Consider the following 22,191-nt stretch of genomic DNA (forward strand, 5'->3'; position numbering starts at 1 on the left):
TGGGGGTAGCTTGCCTGGGTAACATGAGGGAGGGCTGGCATTTGCAGTGGGAGAGGTGGGGCAGGGAAATGTCACACAGTAAGACTTTGTGTGGTGTTAGGTGCCTGTGCCTTGGTGCAGTGGTTTAACTGAGCTTTTGGTGATGGAAGTGAGGGTCTGGGCCATGCTTTTGTGGACGGCATGTAGTATGGCGTATAGAGAAGGACCAGTAAAAAGGTGCGGGCTGGCAGGGGTGCTCTTCTGTTGTATATTGGCTCGTGGGGGCTGGGGAGCTGAGTGGTGTGCACAGATGGAGTGATGGAGCGGTGCAAGGCTGTTGGAGGGGGACGAATTGGGTAGGCATGGAGCTGGGCTGCGCATCTGAGCTGAACTGGGCTGGCCACGGAGCAGCGTGAGGGCAAACAGATGGGGTCTGCCGTGGCCTGAAGTGTTTACGTAGCGCTTTATTTGTCTGTGCGCTCCGGGAGGCAGCAGCAGGTGCTGCGGGGCTCAGCCTGGGGCCGAGGCCGACGCTCCATAGCGTGCAGGCAGGCCACAGGCAGCGTCGGCTCTGCCGGCGTCGCGCGTGCCCAGCGCCTCACTGCAGGAAGCCGTGGCTGTCGGTGAAGTCATCCGCAAGGAGCGAGTCCTGCCGGGAGAGAGGTGCAGGTGAGCCTGGCTGCCGTGCAGGGGCAGCAGCTGTGTCAAGAGGGGTGGCCGGGGGGGGACGGCCTGCCCGTGGGGGCGAGCGCGGTGCGGCGGGGGGAGGGAGGGAGCGAAGCACAGAGGCGGGGGGGCGGGGGCGGAAGCGGGGGAGCAGGCGGCCGCTATTGCAGCGGCCGTTACGCCGGCCGTTCAGCGCGCGCAGGGCTGAGCTCGCGCGCATGCGCGGGCCGTGCTCACGTGCAGCGGCTCGTAGTCGGGGGCGTGGCCTCCGTAGAGCGGGTTGGGGATGGCGAGGAGCGGCCGTTGCGGGCGGGGCCTGGCGGGGCGCAGCCCCGCCCCCTGGCGCGCGCCCCCGTCCTGCTGCTGCTGCTGGGGCTCCTCCTCCTCCTCCTCCGGGTGCAGGTCGGCCTGGAAGGGACGGGAAGCCGCGGGATTGGCGGGGCGGGAGGGGGCGGGGCCTCGAGGGCGGCGCCGATTGGCGGGCCGTGCCCGGCGCGGGGTGGAGGGGGCCTTCCCTCTCCCCCCAAGGCCAGTCCCCCCCCAGCCGCGTGCCTCGCCATCTCCTGTTTACCGTGCTCACCCTTCTGCCAGTCTCCCACGGGGCTCCTGCGACACAGTGCAGTGACTAAATGCAGCACTGGATGTGTCTTGCTGTGAACCAAAGCTGCTTCACAAGAAGTCCCAACCCCCTAGGCGCCAGCTGTGCTCCTCACAGCTGCTCCCCTGCACCGGAGCTTAACCACCGCCCTTCAAAATCCTGGCAAGCAGAGATGGTGCCACACAACCTCTGTGTGAGCTGTCACCACAGCCACGCCGCCTCCTTTCTCTCCTAAAAGCAACCTCTGCATTTATAACCTGCCATAGCTCCCCTGCTTTCCACCATCACCTCACTCTACAGAGGCTGAGACTCAAAAAGAGACTCCAAACGCTGACAGGCACTTAAAAAGCCAGGCTTACATTTGGCCTGCTCCTTCCCACACAAATACTGGAGCTTGTTGCCACCCTCCTTCAGGCGAACACCAGAAACCTGCCCTGTGGTTCACTCCCTCCTGGGGATGGAGCTGGCCCTAATGTGGCCACAGTGCCCTAAACCACACACGGTATCTCAGGCGAAAGCTCCCTTTTCCTCATCATACAGCCACCCCACCACCACACTCTGATGTTTGTCCCTGATGAGGAACAAGCTATGCCTCCGTATGCATCTCCCCTACACAAGAGCAACCATGTGACCTATTAAAACCACAGAGAAAAACCCTGGCACCCCACTCATACAACACTCCCACCACTGCTGACCACATGCTTTGTAGCAGCCTCATACTGCCGAAAAAAAGAAAGGGAAAAAAAAAAAAAAAAAAAAAAGTCAGCAATAGACACACTGACATAATCGGCCTCCGAAGCATGTGTGCACCTGCTGCAACCTAGGACATACATACTCCTAAAGAACAGCGGGCAGCTGCCAACCCAGATGCCAACGCTCCCCTTTCCCTGCCCCAAACCCTGTGCCCCTCAGGGTCAGGATATGACAAAAAGGGCTTGGAGGCCAGTAAAAGCTCACCCTCATAACTGCATGGGCCATTGGACTACCAGCCCAACAGAACCCTTAGCCTACAGCAGTGCAACACCAGCTCATGTGCTACTACACATCCCCTACCCGCAGCTGCACAGGACCATGCAGACAAACCACTTCTTAAAAAAAAAAAAAAAAAAAAAACCAAAAAACCCAACCCTCCAGGGGCACTGACACACTCTTTCCAAGACTTGCACCTGCCTAAATTTCCTTCTTGCCCTCATTCCAGACATGATAGTGCCCTTCCCCATGACCCCCCCCCCCCGCCCAGCTGTTGGTCTGCACTTACCTGAAAATACCCAAACTGCTCGTCCCGACGTCGCCTTTTGATGCAGTAATAGGCAACGCCAGCACCAGCAGCCAGTGCCAGAGCAAAGCACAGTGCTGACAATGTGCCTGTGGCCACGGAGCCTGAAGACTGGGCCATGCTGTTCACCTACGGTAAGAAACAGTGGCCCAGTTATGACATTCCCCTGCCTGAGCACTGGGCTCACTAGTGGGTGCTCTCCTAGCACAACCACCCTGCTGGGAGCTCCCCAGCGTGACCTTGGGCAGCCTGGCCAAAATAATGACACACGCCAGGAGAATATGTGCTACAAAGCCCGTTCTTGGGACCACATTAGATTCTCGTTTCTCCTCCATTCCCAGGCCTGACTCTACTGAAACCGGACAATCTTTCCCCATTCACACTGTCTGATGCTTACCTGACTGAGATGCACTACAGGTGGTGGGATCCTCAGTGGTTCTGCAATTGCATGAATGATACCATTGAAAGCTATGATGTCCCACTCCACAATCATTGTGTCATTGATCCCCTTGGTATCCTACAGCACAAGAGAGATGGTTTCATCTGACCAAAAAAACCTCTGCTCTACTCCCTTTCTCAAAAGAGACATGGTGAAAACCCAAGGATTTTTTTTTTTTAATCTCTTCAGAGGTCAAACTTACTGTGTGCTCTGTGCCATTCCCCACAAGGAGGTCTGAGACATGGAGATTGTATCCTGACTGGGAAGGGATGATGGTGCCTGTTGTGAGATTGAAGCTGAACAGCATGACATCGCTGGACGATGCATGAAGTTTCAAGTCTTCTCCTGTCAGCGTCTGAAAAAGCAACAGGGATGGGAGATGGCTGAGACAACCTTCCCCTCTGTTCCTTCTCTGTGCACCCCCCCCCCCCATGTGGCCTAAGCCCAGACACTCTCCAAGGCCACAGGACAGCTCAGTTCATGAGCAACATGACAAAAAAACCAACCAAACAAAAAAACCCACTACCTAGAGAAGGGAAAATTACAATCCTTAGAAATACTCAAAACTCAACTGGACAAAGCCTTGAGCAAGCTGATCTAAATGGCTCTGCTTCGAGTGGGGGGAGGGGTGGACTAGAGACCTCCAGAGGTCCCTTCTAACCTAAATTCCCCAATCATCCTCTGACTGCACTTCACATCATCATAATGCCAACTTTGGCAAACTCCTGCTGCACTCTGGGGCTCTGATAGTTTGTTCCATGCTCCCTCAAGTGGCCACTCATCCCTGCTTGCTTACCTCATTGTCCGTGAAGCCAGAATTCAAAGGGACAAAGAGAGTTTTGGGAGCAGACTCATCAGACAAATACATGAAAAAGTCCAGTCCTTCTTCTGTGTCATTGGCAAAATCAAGCAGCATCTGGAAATGATGGCAGATCCTACCCATCAGCATGGTGTGGGCAGCTCAAGGCCATTACCTCCCCACCCAGGTATTGCCCCAAGCCTCAGAAGGAAAATGCCTCTGAATTTGCATTCTCCACCTAGCACATAGGCCAAACCACCCGCTCCGCCCTGCTGTTATGCTCAGTCCCTCCCTCTGCCTTGTTCTTGGCTGCTGGCATACCAAAGAACCAGGAGAGCATCGCTTACGGAATAGAAGGTGGAGAAGCGAGCGTGGTCTGCGAGCACATCCAGGAGTTTGCCACTGCACAAGTACCCATCTCCCACGAACCCGTCACGGCAGGTGCAAATCACATCTGCAAAGGAACACCAAGGTGCAACTTCACCTGCCTGCAGTGGCTACACTGATCACCTCTCCCTCGACTTCCAGGTGCCTCTCAGCCATTCCTTCCCAATGCTGGGATGAGGAGAAGGGGATCTGCCTGCTTGCCTGCCCAGCATCTCATTTGCCTCATGCTCTTAGGGCAGTTCTCTTCCACTTGCCCCAACATGCTCCCTGTGCCTGGCAGGAGTGTCTCTGGGAATTGCCTCACCCTGATAATAGGGCTCTGCATTCTGCCATGGGTGATACCATAACCATGACATGTCCTGCTTCTCCCTGAGCCTGCCAGGACACTAATCCCTGTAGACAGACCCTGTGCAATGTACACTAAGGGACAAGCTGTCCCAGAGAGCTGCATCACTGCCCTGCTGAAATGTGAGACTGTCCGCACAGGCTGGCTCGTGGCCACTCACCTTTCTCCCGATAGCAGAATGCATCCCAGGTCTCACTCAGGTTGCTTCGGGAGCCGTAATCCACAATGCCCACTCGATTAGCTCCACAGCTGGGATTGGGGTAGGCTGTGGGGTATCCAGCTGTGCCGTTGTCCAGCCAACCCACCAAGCACAGGTGGAAACCCATCTAGGAGAGGAAAACAGACCATTAGATTAAAAATAATACTTCCAGTCCAGGTTTTTTTGCTCTGATGCAGACACCCACCATGCAGCCTTATGCTGCATTCCCCTGGCAGCTAAAGGGCTGGATATTGCCAGAGGTCTTGTCTCAGTGCAGCTGGTGAGACACAGCAGCCCTCTTGGTTTCATGGGTGTAAATGGAGCAAAAGTTAAGGGTGAGCTCAGGTTTGTCCAGCCACCTGGCCTCAGCATTGCCATGTTGATCATCCTGTAAGCGTGGGCAATGTGGCGAGAGAAACCTTGAATGTACTGACGGCTGCCCTGGAGCTACAGGAACAATGGTGAGGGAGGCAGGAACTGCCGTCTCAGGGGTGACATTGGTGAGCAAAGGCTAATGTTAACATTCATCGTTAGGAAAGGCAGCTAGAAGGATCAGGGCCCTGTAGGCCTTCAGCCCAGGTGTCGTGCTGCAAAGAATGGCATATACCGCCTCTGGAGATTCCCTTCCAGTTGTGTGACACATGCAGAAAGAAACAGTTGCCTGATATCTTTTCTAAGACTGTGTTTAAGTCACACACCTGCTCACCATCTATGCCGATGAAACTGGCTGCATACACAAGGGAGAGTGGTGGACGGACTGTACGTGCCTTTGGTAAGGCTGCCAACACCATCTCCCATGACTTTCTCCTTTGGAGGCTGAGGAGGCACCCCCACCCAAACAGACAGTTTAAGTGGTCACAGATTGACTGTGCCACTGAGATCCAAATCCAGTATCCTGTCAGGAGAACACTACGTGCTGACAGGCAGTTCCGCCCTCTGAGAAAGGTCCTGGTCCAAAAGCTCCCAGATCCAGTCAATAGAAAGCTTGCGAAATGCACAGATGAGAAATACACCTGGGCCAGAGGAATCTTGCACATCAGTATAGGCTTGGGGCTCCCCAGAGTGCGTTTACGTGGATGATTCCTACCAGCAAACCTACGGTTCTGTGATTTCTGAGAAGCTGTAAAGGCCGGGATTGCCACAGACATTTAAGAAAGCCCCCTTGGACCAGACTGGCCAACTGAGTGCTCACCCATCCATTACAGGCTTGCTATCTCCAAACCAGACCCAAAGTGAAACATCGCATGTCCCCACCCCACAAAACTATGGAGCTGGCTCCTGTCAGACCTCTGCATCCCTGCCCTGACCTGTTGTGCTGCTGAGAGCTGCTGGAAAGTGGCCAGGGAAGCACCTTCTGCTGCGCAGGCCTTCTGAGCCTGCTCGTAAGTGAAGTCATACTTTTTTCGGAATGACTGCAGATGAAATACGCCAACAGTTTTATCTGCAAAACACCAAGGCCAGGGAGCATCAGTACAACACAGTAAGCGAGCAATCTTCCAGCCTGCTCCCTGGAGCAGTAGTGTGGCTAGGCCATCTGCCATGTCCAAGCACAGACAGCACTGCCAGCTGGGGGTGATCCATGCTCCAAGGGAGGTGTGGGAGCATGGGCATTACTCAAGGGAGTGCAAGGTGGGGTGCAACACAGCTTTCTCTGATCTTGTTGCCTTCTGGCATCATGAGGGAGTCAGCACCTACTGGCAATATAATCCCACCTCATGCCTGCCAAGCAGAAGCACACAAGGATGACTTGTCCTCCACCATATGACATGTAGGGGGAAAGAGGGAATGTGGAGACCAGACCAAGCTACAGAGATGAGCTTCTGGCCCTTCAGCCCTCCAACAGTCGATCTCTCCTAAGAAATGCCCCAGCCAGAAGGGGAAGGATAAGGGACCTCTCAAGGGAACATCTGCATTAGCATGGTAGTGTTGAGCATGCTCACCGTGAAAGTGCAGGTCAGTGCAAATGGCTTCCCGATGGCATTGCCCATTCTCTTCCAGGCACCGGTCTGTGGGGGGCACAGCCTCTTCCAGGCACTGGATCCCATCACCAACATAACCCTGTTTGCACTCGCAGCGCCGCTCATTCTGTGACACAAAGAAAGGCTAGCATTCGCACGAGTGTACACATGCAAACACCAGCCAGGGAATCTTGTATCCGTATGAAGCTGGGGATCAGCCTGGAGAACACACCCACATCCCACCAGGACCATGAAAGAGCTACAAGAGACCACGTGGCCTCTGTCCTACCCCCATATCCAACTGCAGACACCCACGAACCAAACAAGGTCGCACTGCATCTGCCATGTGCTGTTTGAAAGATGGCTGAGCTTCAGGGTACATGGCTTGTGTTTCTTGTGCTGCAACATGCTCCTAGTCCCACCTTCTGGCCTGCAGTGTGCGGCTCCAGTTCCTCTGCAAGGATGGCTGGCATCATCCCAGAAAGTCTATCCTGGGGCCCCCAAAACAGTCCAGGAGTGGCTAGCCCCAACTGACACAGCTTACATCCCTTGGGCAGAGGAATGGGGAGAAACGGCCCCAGCATAACATCAACAGGAGACTGTCACTGCAGCCTGGCAGCAAACTGAGGGCATCCGCCCTGCTGCCTGGCAGCAAGGGCCTGCAGGGTGAGAGCAATAGCTCAGGGGAACTGAGAGGATGAGAGGCGCAGGCACTGAAATAACAAGGGACGCTATCGCACTGCTGGCCTCCTGCAGCCTGAAACATCCCATGTCAGCCACCTATGCTGTCCTCCCAGGCACGCACATCTCCCCGCATGTGTGGCATGTACTCACTGGCCCAGTGCTGATGCAATTGGCATGCTCGCTGCAGTCCCCATTCCTACCATCCATACATTTGTCTATGGGGTCGCAGACGTAGCCGTCGCCTTGGTATCCAGGAGCACAGGCACAGGACATGTTGACGCCAACCTGTGTGCAGTGTGCATGGCTGGCGCACCCCCCGTTGTCTGAGCTGCACATGTCAATCACTGCAGGGGACAGAAGCATCTGTGTGGGGACTCTGGGTCACTGGTGGGAGCTGTTCTGTCCTCCCACCTCCCTTTTCTCCGTCAGTCCTTCCCCCCATTGAAAAAGGGAGTAACAAGCTCCTGGAAACCAAATGCCGATGCCTGGAGACCATTTAAAGCTGCATGACCCAAATGCCTTGCCAGGTCCTCTGGTGGTCTGGCTGTCTTGGAAAGCATGCCACCGATGTACCCTCCTCCATGAAGTGGCTGAGGATATGGTCACCTGCAGCCTTGCTGCGCTGTCTGCTTCCCCCTTCACTCTCCACCCCTCTACCGTTATGGCTCTGCACTACCTGAGCACGTTCTCCCATCTCCTTCATAGTGTAGGTTGCATTCACACAGGTTGCCAGAGCGGCAGGTGGCTTGGGGATGGCACGGTGGCGAGCAGACGGGTGTTGTGACTGAAAGCAGAACACACACGAGTCAGTAAACCAGATGCACACGTTCCAAGGGCTGCAACATGGGAAAGGCTGTCACTGCCAGCTTCTGCCCCTAGCCACCTGCCCCATGTTCACCCCTCTCTCCCCCTGTGCTTTTCTGCAGATGTGCTTTCATCTCCCACTCCCAAACCCAGAGCACAGTTAGATATGCCTCAGGCCTTTGCCTCAGCTACTGCCCTCAACTTCCTCGCCAGGATGTCCACTTGGAGCACCATCTAAGCTCAGGGGACTTATTCATGATCGAATGTAACCTCCATTCTCCTCCTCACGACTCCAGGGCCCCAGCCCTTGTGAGGTGCAATAGCATTAGCTGGATCCTAGGGTGAGCCCAGCAATTGAGAGCTCATTTTTGGAGACATTTTTGATGGGTTGGCTGAACTACTGAGTTGCTGGGAAAATGGCCACATGGCACCAAGTACAGGACTGGGTAACAGTGGGTGCGGTAGCTAGGATTTTATCTGGTGCAGGAGCTGCCACTCAGCAGCCCAAAGAAACATTTCCCATCACTGCTGCATGAACACCATGCCGTCCCACGGCAGGGCTGTGCCTGCTTTCCTCTCTGTGGTGTTGGGGACTGTTCCTCAGGGAAGCCCTCACCTTTTATCTGGGGTGCCTGGCCACGTCAGGCACAAGGCATGAGCACAGCCTAGGAACCTGGCTTGACCCTTGCACAGAAGGAACTGAGAGGTCGGGGTTTAGGCAGTGGTGGGGTTTGGCATCCCTCACCTAGTCTGATTTCGCAGCGTTCCCCAGTCCAGCCTTCAGCACAGAAGCAGACTCCATCGCCATGCAGGCCTCCATTGCACACGCCATTTTCAGTGCAGTTACATTCTGTGAGGAGTGGACGAAAACAGTGTTACAGCATCTGCCTCGGTGGCAGTGAAAGGCCACGCTTAAGAGTGTAGGCCATGGGACAGTCGTGTGATGGGAACGCTGCTTGTGTGAGCAGTGCGTGGAAGGCAGCCACGGCACTACGCACGCATCCCTTCCCACTGCTGCCAGCCCTGGCCCCTATCTCTGTGACACACAATCTTCACACAGGAGGAGAAGTCTCTGCATCCACAAGCCCCCATCATTTCCCTCCCCTGGGCACTCCTGGAGGTGCTTTCTCACTCCGGGTCCCTGCAGCTACAAAGTCCTCAAAAATGTTCCCGCAAGCCCAGAAGCCTACCTCGTAAGGTCCAGCTGTGGTGGGGTAAGGCTTCATTTTCCTTCCCTTTGGCTTTGCCTCACACAGGCACAGGTCCCTACTGAGCACATCCCAGGGTGGGCAGCTCTTCCAGTAAGGGGTTCATCATGACTTGCTGGAATTGCTCCCCAGCTCAAAGGGTGCCGTAACGCTTACTGTCAGGTTGGGGTTCTTTACGCAACAAATGAGAAGGTGTTTTTGACCCTCGAGTCTCGGCAGAGGGGTGAGGCCATCGGCAACATGGCTGCGTGAGACATGCAGCTCCCGGCATGGACCACTCAGCCCTGAAACTGCAGGTGGAGTGGCTGTCCTGTAGAGAGCCCAGATTGAGAGGGACAGCCCTAGAGATCTGACCCAAACGTTGTGGGGACTGATGCATACATGACTGCCCTGATTCCAATAATGTAAGCTGAACACTGCAGGACCTTTCTAGAAAAAAAAGAATAGGTCAGCCCAACACCTCCCACCTCTCCAAACAGCACTGTGTGCCTCAGCCACTTCCCTAGAAACCCTCTATCTCTGCCCCACTGCTACTACTCCACAGGCTTCCCCCTTACCTCTGCAGTGTGGCCCATATCTGCCTGGAGCGCACAGCTCGCAGCTGGTCCCAATGAAAGCCTGGGTGCAGCTGCATCTTCCCGAGCCACCAATTTTGTCATCGCAGGTACCACGGTTACCGCACGGCGCCTCCAGCCCTCCTGGGCACGCTGCAAATGGGTCACCATAGGAAGGCGGTTAGTGACAAAGCAGCCCTGTGCTGGTGAGGAGCACCCACTCCCTCTTTCAAGGCCTGGGCACTGGCTGCTGGGGGGTGCTCAGACCACAGCGCCTGCTTGGTGGTCCTTGAAGTCGGTGCAGCTTGGACTCCAAGCCAGGGAGCTCCTGGGACAAGACACCTTTCTTATCCCCTTGGAACAGGGGTGTGAGGGGCAAATTTGGCATAGTTTCCAGCCTGGGATGACCCTCTGTTCTAACATGCCGAGTCAGTGCCGGCTGGCCTCATGCTACCTTGACTACAGACTCATCCAAGGACACATCTACCCTTGTTGGAAAGCTGCCCACGTGTGGAGCACAGAAGGGAGATGCCTGGGAATGGCCAAGTACCTCAAACATCTAGGAGTGAGGGATGTGTCTGACAGCCACCTCCCCGCAGCCCTATGCCCAGGGCTCTCCACAGGGATATGTCTTTCTCAGAGGAAAAGCAAATCCCCATTACAATACCATCCGTGTGCGCTCCAAGCAGATTGTTCTCTGCACAGTCCACAGACTGGGGTTCTTTGCTAGTGGTAGTGTGTGTCAGGAAAGGCCATCACTCTGGAGGGCTGTGCCCACCTCTCCCCAGGAAGCACATTCATGGATGCCAGAAATCAGTGCTAAATCAAGAACGCCATCTTACCATGAGAAAAAGGAACAGGATGGGAAAGGGTCACTTGGCTCCTTACCCCGACAGTCACGGCCATAGTGGTTCACACAGCACTGTGGGACCCACCGGGTGGAAACACAGCTCCTCTTGCAGCCTCGTTTCAGAGGCCCCCTGGAAGAGAAGTGCCTTCCGAAGGGGTCCCAGGATGGCCGCAACAAAGAGTTGCGATGAAACAGAAAAGTGTTCCTGAACAGCTGGTTTCCATAATAGTAGCAGCTCTTGGTTTCCCCCTGTGAGAAAACAGGCAAAACACAAAGTTTGCCACTCCATAATAGTAGCAGCTCTTGGTTTCCCCCTGTGAGAAAACAGGCAAAACACAAAGTTTGCCACACCAGCCACTGGATGCCATGTCCCTGACTCTTCACCTTGGCCTCTGTTGTCTCATTCATTCAGTTTTATGACAAGTAAGAAAGGCTTCCAGCCTGCAATGGGGCTGGTGACAAAGAAACTGTGGATGCACCTCGGGGAAGGTGGGTCTGGGGAAGACCCAGAAGGCTGTGAAAGATCATGGGCTGTGCTACCACAGTGAGAGTGGAGTACAACCAGTGCCCTCCAAGTCTGCTCGCTATCTCATCTCTTGATAAGCTACCTCCACCCAAGCAAACAGGCTGAGCTCTCTTGCTGTAAGACAACCAGAAAAATCCCCAGTGCTGCTGCAGGTATGAAGTTGGACCCTTGCAGCTGCTGTCACCCATAGGGTCCAAGCAAGGACCTTGGAGGCCCCTGACCTCATGTTGCTCAGCCCAGGTCCTGCCCTAAGAGACCATGCAGCCCTTGGCAGGGCACCAACAATGTGGCCAAGCTGAGGGACCTTGCCACATGCAGACGTTCCTTCATTTTGCTGCTTAAACATGAGGAAGATGTGTGTATTGTTGCTGGCCCCACACTGGGCCTGCTTGGCTGACAAAGCTGTGAGCTTTACCTGTTGAACTGAACCAGCAGGGCAGGGTGGCTCGAAGCCACAGAGTCCACAGCTCTCTGGAGGTCTCTGTGGAGGGAAGAAAGAAACCCCAAAACAACTCAATATACATTTCTGCTTCTCTTGGCTGCTTGGAGCTTTGCCGAGGAAGAGCAGTGAGCCCTGCCCACATCCCTCTTCCCAGGCACAGGGATTGACAGATGGCGCAGATCCTCAACGGCAACATCATAACTGCATACCTGCAACTCAACAGAGATGAACTCGTCACACCGAGATCCCAGACCTGGTGGTTCCAACAGCCTATCGATGCCATAAGCAATGCCCCCATTGAACTCCATGTGCCTCTGGATGATCACGGCATCGCCATTCCCTACTAGAAGCTCCCCCTACAAGAGAAAGAAAGCAACTTGTGATCCTGGCATATCCTACATCCTGGCTGCACCAACCAAAGGTCATCCTTTTTGATTGCCATGACTCCTCAGTCATCCCAAGAAATCTGCAAAATCTCTGTGCTGTTGTGTACCTTCTCTTGCCTCAACCACCCTTCCCAATTGCTGTTTTTATGGCCACCTTTCCTAAGAAATAGCTTCTTGCTTTACATGCTCTGTATAGGTCATCGTACGATGTGGTTGGCAACCTGGCCTGCATGTGCAGGTACCACGGGCCTCTGCCCATTTCTGCCAGCTAGCCACAGAGTCTTGAGCCTCTCTACAGGCCTGGCTGTAGCCAGGGAAGTGGGGTGTCTCAGCCTGCAAGCTCCCCAACTCCTTATTTGTTTCCCACTGGTGACTGACAGAGAGCATCAGTGTGTTCCCGGGGACACTCACTCAATGGAAAGCAGAGCCCAGCATCACTATTACTCACGATCTGGGTTTTGCTGCAGCTGAACAGGACAGCAGAGCCGTGCATGGTCCGTACAGATTTGAGTTGGGGCACATTACCAGCAACAATCTAAGAGGGAAAATGAATGTGAGAGCAAGAAGGAAAAGGTACATGAGGGGAAAGACAGGCAAAACTGGCAGTTCATATTTCTAAAAGGGGATGCTGTCCTGTGAGGACAGGGGTCAGCAGCCACACGGAGTGGGAGGTGTGACATGGCCACATGTAAAGCTAGTGTGGATGGAACAACCTAACTCTGTTGGGTTAGTCCGGTTTCCTGAACACTGGGAGAAGCTGTTTTTGCTGAGCTGGACCCTTCCCTTGTTCATCACCTGTATAGACAAGAGGGCTAAGCCTGTTGTGAACCTCACTTTGGCTACCTGTGGGTGATGCGGTTTCCCCAAGCAGCTGATGCAAGAAGGTTTTAGATCAACCACACTGCACCAGTGGTTGGTGCCCAAATGGCAGTTGCATCATATGCTCAGCTTTGGGTCTTCTCAAGACAACCAACATGCTGTATGTTAGCATGTCCTATAGGGGCAAAATACTGGGCAAGGTCGCTCTGGCATAACCGTAGGAATGCAGTGGCACCACATATGGCCTCAGGAGGCAAGAGCCTGCTTGTTGCCACATTTACCTTTGTGTCTCTGATCATGTGCGCTTTGAGGTAGGAGGCCAGTACGTCCCGATGCTCTCTGCGGTACAGCCACTGCTGCCTTTTCTCCGAGAGGGCATTAAACGCAGCATCTGTGGGCCACAGCATGGTGAAGGGTCTATGCAGGGGGTCATTAACCAGTGGCAGCAGCTCTGCATCCTGTCCGAGGTAAGAGGGGATACAAATAAAAAGCAACAAGCCAAAACTGAACATGCTCATGTACATACCAGGTCCCCATGCAATGGCAGGAGTCAGGCAGCTCACCTTTAGCAGCTTGCTATAAATGGTGTACCCAAAGGCCTCTGCCACCTCTGTGATATTTTGCTGTAGAAGGAAGAAAGCAAACAAACTAAGAGTCACTAAGAGACTTCAGGAGAAAAGCCACTGTGCCAGTTTGCCTTGAGTCACAGTCCCTTCCCACAGGTAACTGCAGGGGTTCTGCAGAATATTGAGAAGATCCATCACAAAGCCCAGGGTGTCCAATATAGCTCAGTAGTTTGACTGCTGAGTTAGTGGCAAAACTAGCTCCTCACAGGGAGTGAAAAGCTCCCTTTCCATGCGTAGGCAGGCACCAGGTCAAACCAGCTCTAATCTTCATGTGGAAATGAATGAGATTCCCCTGCCATGCACGGAGACTGACTTTTGACAGCACTCTTGTCTGATTCTGCCCAGGGGGCCTGTGTCTACATGGCAGCAGGGGGTTTCCCTCTGGGACCTGGAGCAGGAATGCTGAGGAGAAAACAGCCACTTAACAATCACAGCAGTTAAACATGATGACAAATTTCTCTTTGTCATCATCATGCTGACTGATTTGGCCTGGCAAGTGCTGACATTCAGGAGCCACCACTTTTTGCATTCATTCAGGCTAGACACTGCTACGGTGAAAGCTGGGATGACTTTTAGCACTTTTTAGAACTTTTAGACTTTTTAGAAAAAGAGCATGATGGTTTGCACTGGATATGACCCCCTGCCTACAGCCAGTTCTGTTCCCTGATGATGGATTCTGGCTCCTTCCAACCCAAATATTGCTACGCTGCAAATGCTGTCACTTTCAAAAGCCAGACTCATGCCGTCAGACACCCCTTACGCAAATGGGAACATGAAAAGTGGAGCATCCCATGCAATCTTAGGGAGAGTTTATTAGTGGCAGCAATATCAGAGCAGTTGGGGGTGTGAGGAGAAAAATCTTTGTCCTATCCTCAACATGGTGGTTATTAGGGCACAGTTATTGCTTGACATTTACTTGTGAGATATCTGAGGAAATGTTATGGTCCACCAGGTCGCTTGGAATGAGGATCTTGTCGATGAAGTGGATGACACCATTCATGCCAATGATGTCGCCAGCAACCACCGTAGCTTCCTCATTGAGATAGATGCTATTCTGAGAGAGAAGAGATGTGATGAGGTACTCCCGCCCAGGGCACCATGCTGTGAACCATCTGCAGGCCACAGGGCAAGTCACTGGCCACAGCTGTGGTGACGTCAAGTGACAGCAAAAATGAGGTCCTGCTAAGCAGGGCAGGAAAGCAAATCGTGGCAGAGAACTACCTCTTTCACCGCAATCTTTATTTTATGGCCTGATAAAGATGTTAGGGACTCCTGGGCTTCCAGGTCGCTGGACAGCAATTTCTGGCAACCCACCATGTGGTAGCGAAGCAGCTCGCGGAGGAGGCCTCTGCTCTTCCACGCCTCAAACTATGGAGAGAAAACAGGAACACTGAGATCATACTGGGGGCCCTTTGCCTTGGGCGAATCCCAAGGTGGGGGGGATTGGAGAGGGCACAGCCCTGATGAGGGAGACACAGATTGCCCCGAGCCTTTTTGCTTGGCCTATCCCCTCTGATCTATCCCTGCAGGAAAGCCAATTCCCCCCCCAAACATGCCAAATGCACAAATCCATTTGAGAGCTTTGGGAAATTTCAGCCAACATGACAGAGAGCAGAATTCAGACCCTTTGACGGAGGACAAACAGTTACATTGACTCAGGCAAGCAGTGCATGGGATATGCCATCTTTAGGAATTGTTTCTTTACTGACAGTATGGGTGGCCCGTGGGGAAAAGGTTGGGACTAGTGGTGTGAAACCACACGGCAGGACTTGCCAGTGATGGTATTAGGAAATTCCATTACACTGACACCAAAAAGCTATTGGTCAAGAACCTGTTTTATAAGGTCATGAATAAGGATTGTTCCTCTCTCAGGTCTCCACTTGCCCCAAACATCCCACTTGTTGGTAATGGAGAGAAGGGATCAATGGAAGCGGGATGGCAGGACCTGGGGACACAGAGCAGGCATAAGAGGTCTCCGTCACAGATACCCTGAAGTCTCACTGCTACCAGCCCCAAATAACCTTCAGCAACTGTAAACACCATTCATCATCAATTTGGCATGGTGCCTCTGAGGACCATGTGACAGGGGCTCCAGAGCCTCCGCTGGCAGGTCTCCTTACAACAGGGACCACATCTGCCCAGACTGCCTCTGCAGGCCAGCATCCAAATCTCTGTTCTTAGACTGATGGAAGACAGGGGATGCACTTAATGCTCTGCGCTGCAGCCCTTTTGCTTCATTTCACCGGGCTGAACAGCCCCCAGAGGAGACATTGGCATGAATGCAGCTTGCCAACACCTGAGAGTGCTTGGGATGAGGGCATACTTACCGTTGTGGTGTTTCCTATGAGATCCGTCTGTGGGACAAAAACAGTGAAAGGCCCTGCCCCGCTGAGCTCCTTGATCTTTTCCGCCTATAGCAGAGGGGGCATTTGTGGGAATGGAAAAAAAGCACAGTTCCAGTTAGCAAGACCCTTTGCAGAAAACACTAGGTGGAATATACAATGTGCAGACGAGGACAAAGTTGTGTGCCACCAACCAGTATCATCTTAAAGAACGTGGAAGCGCTTTCAGTCCTTGCGAGCTCCTTAAAAAAAGAGAAATAGCTCATGTTAGCAGAATCCCATCCACTGAATCCTGGCCATCCAGCACAGTGATCTGCTCTTTCCACTCCAGGTCACTCTCCCACCCCAGCAAGACACTGGTTCTCCAGATACATGATAGTGATCTTTCCCTCCCTCCCTTGCAACGGCCAGCACTGTGGGCGCAGGTGACAAAGCAGGTTACAAAGCAGGCAGTGACCTCTGCCTGGACCTTTCACACTGGAGATTCTGCAAGATGGAGAGGGCAGGAATTGCTAAGAGATGAAAGCTGTCTGCTTCTGCAGTGGCTGCCTCAGAGGCTGAACTGCCTCAGTGCTCAAGGGACATCTCGAGTACTTCATGAAACACCTGCTTTAGCCTCTCTGTGCTGCAACCCTAAGTTCTGGGATGACCATCCCAGAGTGGCAGCCATAGGCTCAGCAGGGCAAAATCTCTGCTTACCACACTACCTTTCAGTAAGAGCAGAAACACAAAACTGACTCTCTCTCTTTAATCTCAGCCATGCTATGGGCATGACAGCTTTTCATCTGCCTTTACCACAAAAGTTCACCAGCTTGCCCAAGGACAGCTGTTAACAGTCCAGTGCTCTGGAGGAGTGACCAATGCTGCCAACAGAGCAGCTTGTCAGAGCAGTCACACCACAGCTCCCTTTGGGGCAAGGTCACTTTATTGTGAGCTCTCTCTCCCAGTCAGCACCTCAAATACACCTAGAATTTATGGGTAGGTTGCTTCAGAGTACATTTCTTTGCTCCTCCACCACACACACGTGTGGATATGGCACTACAGGTTTGCTCATCTGCAGCTTGGGCTTGGAATGGGGGGAATGTTCTGCTGTGGAGCAGGTGGTCTGAAGACAAAAGACACCGTGCATGCTTCTCACCTGATACACTTTGCCATGGCAGGTGAAGCCATCTCCGACACTGTGCCAAGAGCAGGAGCAGTTTCGAGTACCAGGTCCTGTGTACTTGCAGAGCCCAAAGGGGCTACAGCCTCCATTGTTCTAGCAAGAAAAGCAGAAGGCTTGCATGTAGGTGCATCACCCACAATTTGGTGGTTTGCATGCAGGAGCTGCTAACTACTTTGAGCCCAGCAAAAAAGAAACAATTTCTTCCATCTGTATAGCACCTTAGAATAAATACTGCCCAGTTCCCCAAGGGAATATCAGCACGAAATCCTACCATGAAACAAGACTTTGGCACTTCCTTACTTTAGAGGCCACAGTCATGACAAAACCCATGATTCAAAGAGGTTTTTTTTTTTTTACATAGCAGAGATGGCATGAGTGCAAATTATTCTGTAGCTTTTGAGCAGAAAAATATCCACACTCCGCACAAAATGGATGTAAAGGAGTAAGTCACATATGAAAAGCCCACATGCCTCTATCCTTATGTCACTGGTTCTGCACTGCTTCTGTCACAAGAGGGGAGCCCCATTTTAGTGCCAGCTGGTTGAGATATTTGTGGATCAGTGTAAGAGGCAATGTAAATCAAGCAACCCTGGAAGCCCCTTAGGTATGTAAAAAGACAAGATAGCCAGCTTTAAAAAATCAGGCTAGCCCTGTTCTTGTTAACTGTGCGGAGAAAAGGACGCTCCTAGGCTTTGGCTTTCACCCCTGGTAACAGCAAAATGCAGACAAACCTGTTCACACAAGTTGATGGGGTTGCACCGGCTCACACCGTCCCCACTGTAACCAGGAAGACAGTTGCAGGCAACCTGGAGGGAGGGTAGACGTTCAGTCTGAATGCTTGGACCCAAAAAAGAAAATATGCAATGGCTGAGCTGGATGGAAAGCATGTGGGATAGCATTCACCACACACTCCTTTCCTTCACAAATAATCATGCCTGTGTCAATAACAAAAATAAGCTTAGACTGTCTCCAGCCTCCAGAAAGCAGCCATCCACTTCCGTGGAAACAGCCATCTTTTCGTGCCCTTCCCAGTCAAGTTTTCTATGTGGAAGGTAATAAATACAAGGCAGAGCACTGCCATGGAAAGGATTGTCTTTGGGAGAAGTACACAGCTTTGACAACTTCCATAATAATGTTGCCCTGACATCCCTCTCAGGCACCTACCTTCTTGAGGCCTGTTTTAATGCACTCAGCCTTGGTGTGGCATCCCCCATTGCTTTCAAGACAGGGATCAATTTCTGTATCAAAACAATAACACCACATTACCACAGAGGAATGCCCAAGGCAGCTGGGAATTGGACCCAGAAAAGTATGGGTAAAGCAACAGGGAGGATCTTCCCAGCCTGGGAAACAACTTGGTGGCAAAGTGACTTGTTCCTTAGATGACTTGTGACAGGGAAGAAACGAGGAACCTTTGCGAGTTCTAGTCCTAGGACACCTGGGTCTCTGAGTTGTGATAAATCCACAGGCAGAAAATCCCACATCTGCCTGAACCTGCTTTAAAGCACATGAGAGGACTGAACTCTCCCACACAGCTCCATCCTTATCTCAGAGCACCACCCTGGGAGACTGTCCTCACTCTCCATCTCTTGGCCTCCCCATGACATGCGCCAGAGCAAGAAACCTCTCGGGGCTGTTCTTGGCAGGGCCTTCATACACTGGTTTGAGGCCATCTAGCAAGATGGGTGCTGAGGGCAGCATGGGCTCTCTTCCCAGTTTTGAGCGGAGCTATGCCAGAACAGTGATGATCACCTCGCTAATCACGACCTGGGAGAATGCTGAGCACACACACACAGGTACGTGCGCACGTGCACACATACGTGCACAGACTTCGACAAAAAGCAGAAACAAGGTTGAATCAAGATCAGCCAACAACTACTGACTTTGAAATGGTCACTGCATGAACAGACTGAAAGGACAACGAGCGATTCAGTGCTTTAACCTGCCTGAAGTTCCTTCATGCATGGATGATGCCCAGACACCATCACCAAAACAAGCACTGAGAGCTCACCCATGCAGAGCGTCCCATCTCCAGCGTAGCCTTCCTTACAAACACAGGTTCTCTCTCCTGGGGACACTTTAGTACATACAGCATGTATGGAGCAGCCACCGTGATCAATAGTGCACGGATCTATTTCTGTGACCAGAAACAAGAGAAGTAGAATCAGCTCAGAGCATCTAAGGAAGATGAACAGTACCAGAATGATTGTCCGTCTTAACAAAAATCACGACATCTTGTTAAAATCCCTTGGCTTTTCGATGAAACTATAGGTCCTTTAAAGGCATGGTGCCTCATCCAGATCTGAGAGAGGCCGATCCAAATGTCATGCTAAGCTTAAATAACCCCCAAGTTGGACTAACAGGTCTTTCCGTCACAGTACTTGCTCACTGACAACTAATGCTTAGACCAGAAAAAATATTTTCCTGCGTAATGTAAATGTGTTTTTGCTTTTTTCCCCCTCACTCATTTTCAAATAATGGCAATACTGAAAACAGACTGTGATGTATTCCAGTGTTTTTGTCTGATTGTTATGATATTATTACTTTTGAGTGTAACTTTTCTTGGTTAGTTGTTTTTGACATAGACCAGGTTTGTATTTGCTCTAGAGCAGTATCCTGAAATCCTACCTGGTTTTGGCACAACTGCTGCACTGCTTTTACCTGACTTCAGCATGGGCAACAAATAGGAGAGGGCAGAAAATTCTAGGGAATTAGAGCATCCGCATGACCCCAATTCAGGGCCAAAATTATTACATTTGCCACCACTGCCCTGATACTAGAACTAATACAACATGTTCACGTGCCTTCCTCTCCACAAGCAGTAAGAATTGCCCTGCTCCACTTTCCTTAATCTTTTTACCTCTGTCACAGCTGAAGCAACATCAAGAGCATACTGTGTAAGGCTCTGGACTGAAAAGCCTCTCTACTGAAGCATGGCAGACTTAATGGCAGATGGCTGGGAGGAGGAAGATTTGAATGCATTGTGCCATGCATTTCACAAAAAAACCCCTTCCATTTGCGTAGCCGTGACATATATTTGCAAACCTTCAATCTTGCCCACACTTTCTGGGCATACCTGTGCAATGGGTCCCATTCCCTGTGTATCCAGCAGAGCAGGAGCAAGTAGGTGGGGAGTCGGCTGAGCTATTCAGGCAGCTGAAACAACCAAGGGAGAAACAGTCACTGATTTGCTCTGATAGTGGGAAACACACACTACACAAGTCCAGCATGTGAAGTCCACAATGAGATGAGACACTAGAAGAGGAACACGTCTGCAGCTGCTGAATATTTCTTCACAGCACCAAAGAATCAATCCAAACATGTCACCTGGAGCACAACAGGCATGCTGGCAAACATACCCAGAAAAGGGGGCTGTGCTCAGCAGAGGAAGTGTCCTGCCATTTCCACAGGTCCTACCCGCCTAAAGACACAATAGCAGCATTGAAGGAGGACACGACTCTCCATGGTGGTTTGCCAGAGGTTTGCCAAAACCAGAGACTGAGTGTCTCCTGTAGTGCTCACAGGACAGAGCACCTTGTTCCTAGGTTTGCTCTTTTCTCCCAGCCTCAGCTATCCATGCACCTCCTGGTCATGGAGAGGCATGGGAGGGCTCAAGCAGGTCTGAGTGGTGGCTGAGAGCTCTGTGATACCCAGTGACTATCTGGCAGCACCCCAGAAATGAGCCTGTGGCTCTGAAGAGTCACATACAGATCTGTAACACACCACTTGGACAGCATCACTTGGCCCCACTCACATCAGTGAGGAGCGAAACAAGTCAGCATAGCTCCAAGCAGTGCTTTGCCCATCCATGGGACTCCAGGGAGTATCACAAGTTGCAACATGCCTGAAGAGATCCCTCTGCTCAGTGGGGCCTGAAGGACAATGTAGACCTACTGCCTAAAACCCGGGCCAGACAGGTTTGATGAAGGCTCCCCTAAGTCATGTTGAACTGCCACAGAAGCTGGCTAAGGAGCTGGCATCAAGGCACTGGGCAGTGTCTCGTACCCTGCACAATGCACCTTCTTCACCATGCCCATGTGCTTCTTCATGGTACAGGGGAGATGGCTGGGTCCTGACACCAAAAAACAGGAGAGCAGATAATGGAGAGCAAAGGAAACAAGAGGAAGTCATCTCAGCCCACTGACCTATATAATTTCTTGTCAGGGCAGGCTAGGCAGAGAGGGCTTGTCCATGGCTGTTTGCTTAGTTCTATGAATGAGGCCAGACTTGGAGCACTCTGCTTTCTCCCATCCTCACATGGGGAAGGAGCTCGGAAAGAATTTATGCTCAAACATACAGGATCCTTGGGCTTTCAGCACCAAAACCAGTTCTCACGATGGAACTGATGCTTATGCACCTTTAATGAGTCCTCTGTGAATCCCCAAACACTAAGTCACCTGGCTGTAAAACAGATACACATGCACATTGCTTCCTCAGAATGACCCAGCCTCTTGGCTGTACTTACTTGGCCATTTGATGACAAGTGTTATTGCATAAGTCAATCTTGATTGCTGCAAGAGAAAATACAAACGTGACTTGGGATTTTCAGTTTAGCACTTGCTCAATCCATTTCTGCCGTCTAGAGTAAAGGACCCTGCAAAATAGCCTCATTGCCCTGCTTGTGGTGCCCTGATTGATGATGGGACACATCAGCAGTTATGTTGACTCACATGTCCTGTATGGTGGCAAGAGAACCCTTATGGGATTTATTTTCTGGTGCTGTGCAAAGGAGTAAATTCTACACTCTCTATCTGGGCTAATGGTTTAATTCAATCTTACCTGCATGGCCTCCACATTGGTAGGAATGAAACACGAACTGAAATCTCGTTAATCCAGAATGACTACAGGGCCATTTGGCTTTGTTCCATTTGAAGGAAAAAGATGCACTTGTTTCTTGTTTCACATTTAGACTAGACAGGACAGCTTCACCCAATTTCCATCTCTAAATGCCCCAAGACATCAGAGTTCACTACAAACTCAATCTTTGGGTATAAACCTTTAAAATCCCAAAGGATGCAGGAGCTTATGTTCCCCCCACCTTAATTGTAACCATACTGCCAAGTCCCAGAAACACCCATCTTTGAAATATTACTTTGACACACAATGACAAACGTTCAGTGACAACTGCAGACCTGAGC

The 22,191-nt window shown here is 51.9% G+C and overlaps 1 protein-coding gene across 2 annotated transcripts in view; it reads right to left on the reverse strand.

The window, feature by feature from the left end:
- Positions 1-425: 425 nt before the first annotated feature.
- STAB1 (stabilin 1) overlaps positions 426-22,191 on the reverse strand; it is a 68,404-nt gene continuing 46,638 nt past the window's right edge. For both annotated transcript variants that reach the window (XM_064518703.1, XM_064518702.1), the window contains 30 exons: positions 21,519-21,564; positions 20,130-20,209; positions 19,065-19,190; positions 18,218-18,291; positions 17,785-17,859; positions 17,027-17,146; positions 16,083-16,130; positions 15,874-15,957; positions 14,768-14,914; positions 14,463-14,600; positions 13,484-13,543; positions 13,202-13,378; positions 12,550-12,636; positions 11,925-12,071; positions 11,689-11,754; positions 10,786-10,996; positions 9,901-10,050; positions 8,881-8,985; positions 8,008-8,115; positions 7,482-7,675; positions 6,630-6,774; positions 5,997-6,130; positions 4,651-4,816; positions 4,105-4,211; positions 3,755-3,874; positions 3,161-3,313; positions 2,917-3,036; positions 2,502-2,648; positions 883-1,053; positions 426-628 (listed from right to left, as the gene is read on the reverse strand). In XM_064518703.1, coding sequence (XP_064374773.1) covers positions 578-628; positions 883-1,053; positions 2,502-2,648; positions 2,917-3,036; positions 3,161-3,313; positions 3,755-3,874; positions 4,105-4,211; positions 4,651-4,816; positions 5,997-6,130; positions 6,630-6,774; positions 7,482-7,675; positions 8,008-8,115; positions 8,881-8,985; positions 9,901-10,050; positions 10,786-10,996; positions 11,689-11,754; positions 11,925-12,071; positions 12,550-12,636; positions 13,202-13,378; positions 13,484-13,543; positions 14,463-14,600; positions 14,768-14,914; positions 15,874-15,957; positions 16,083-16,130; positions 17,027-17,146; positions 17,785-17,859; positions 18,218-18,291; positions 19,065-19,190; positions 20,130-20,209; positions 21,519-21,564 — 3,557 coding nt within the window. In that variant the 3' untranslated portion in view covers positions 426-577. The remainder of the gene's footprint in view (positions 629-882; positions 1,054-2,501; positions 2,649-2,916; positions 3,037-3,160; positions 3,314-3,754; positions 3,875-4,104; positions 4,212-4,650; positions 4,817-5,996; positions 6,131-6,629; positions 6,775-7,481; positions 7,676-8,007; positions 8,116-8,880; positions 8,986-9,900; positions 10,051-10,785; positions 10,997-11,688; positions 11,755-11,924; positions 12,072-12,549; positions 12,637-13,201; positions 13,379-13,483; positions 13,544-14,462; positions 14,601-14,767; positions 14,915-15,873; positions 15,958-16,082; positions 16,131-17,026; positions 17,147-17,784; positions 17,860-18,217; positions 18,292-19,064; positions 19,191-20,129; positions 20,210-21,518; positions 21,565-22,191) is intronic.

The sequence above is a fragment of the Dromaius novaehollandiae genome, chromosome 12 (assembly GCF_036370855.1).
Source record: "Dromaius novaehollandiae isolate bDroNov1 chromosome 12, bDroNov1.hap1, whole genome shotgun sequence".
NCBI classification, from domain to species: domain Eukaryota; kingdom Metazoa; phylum Chordata; class Aves; order Casuariiformes; family Dromaiidae; genus Dromaius; species Dromaius novaehollandiae.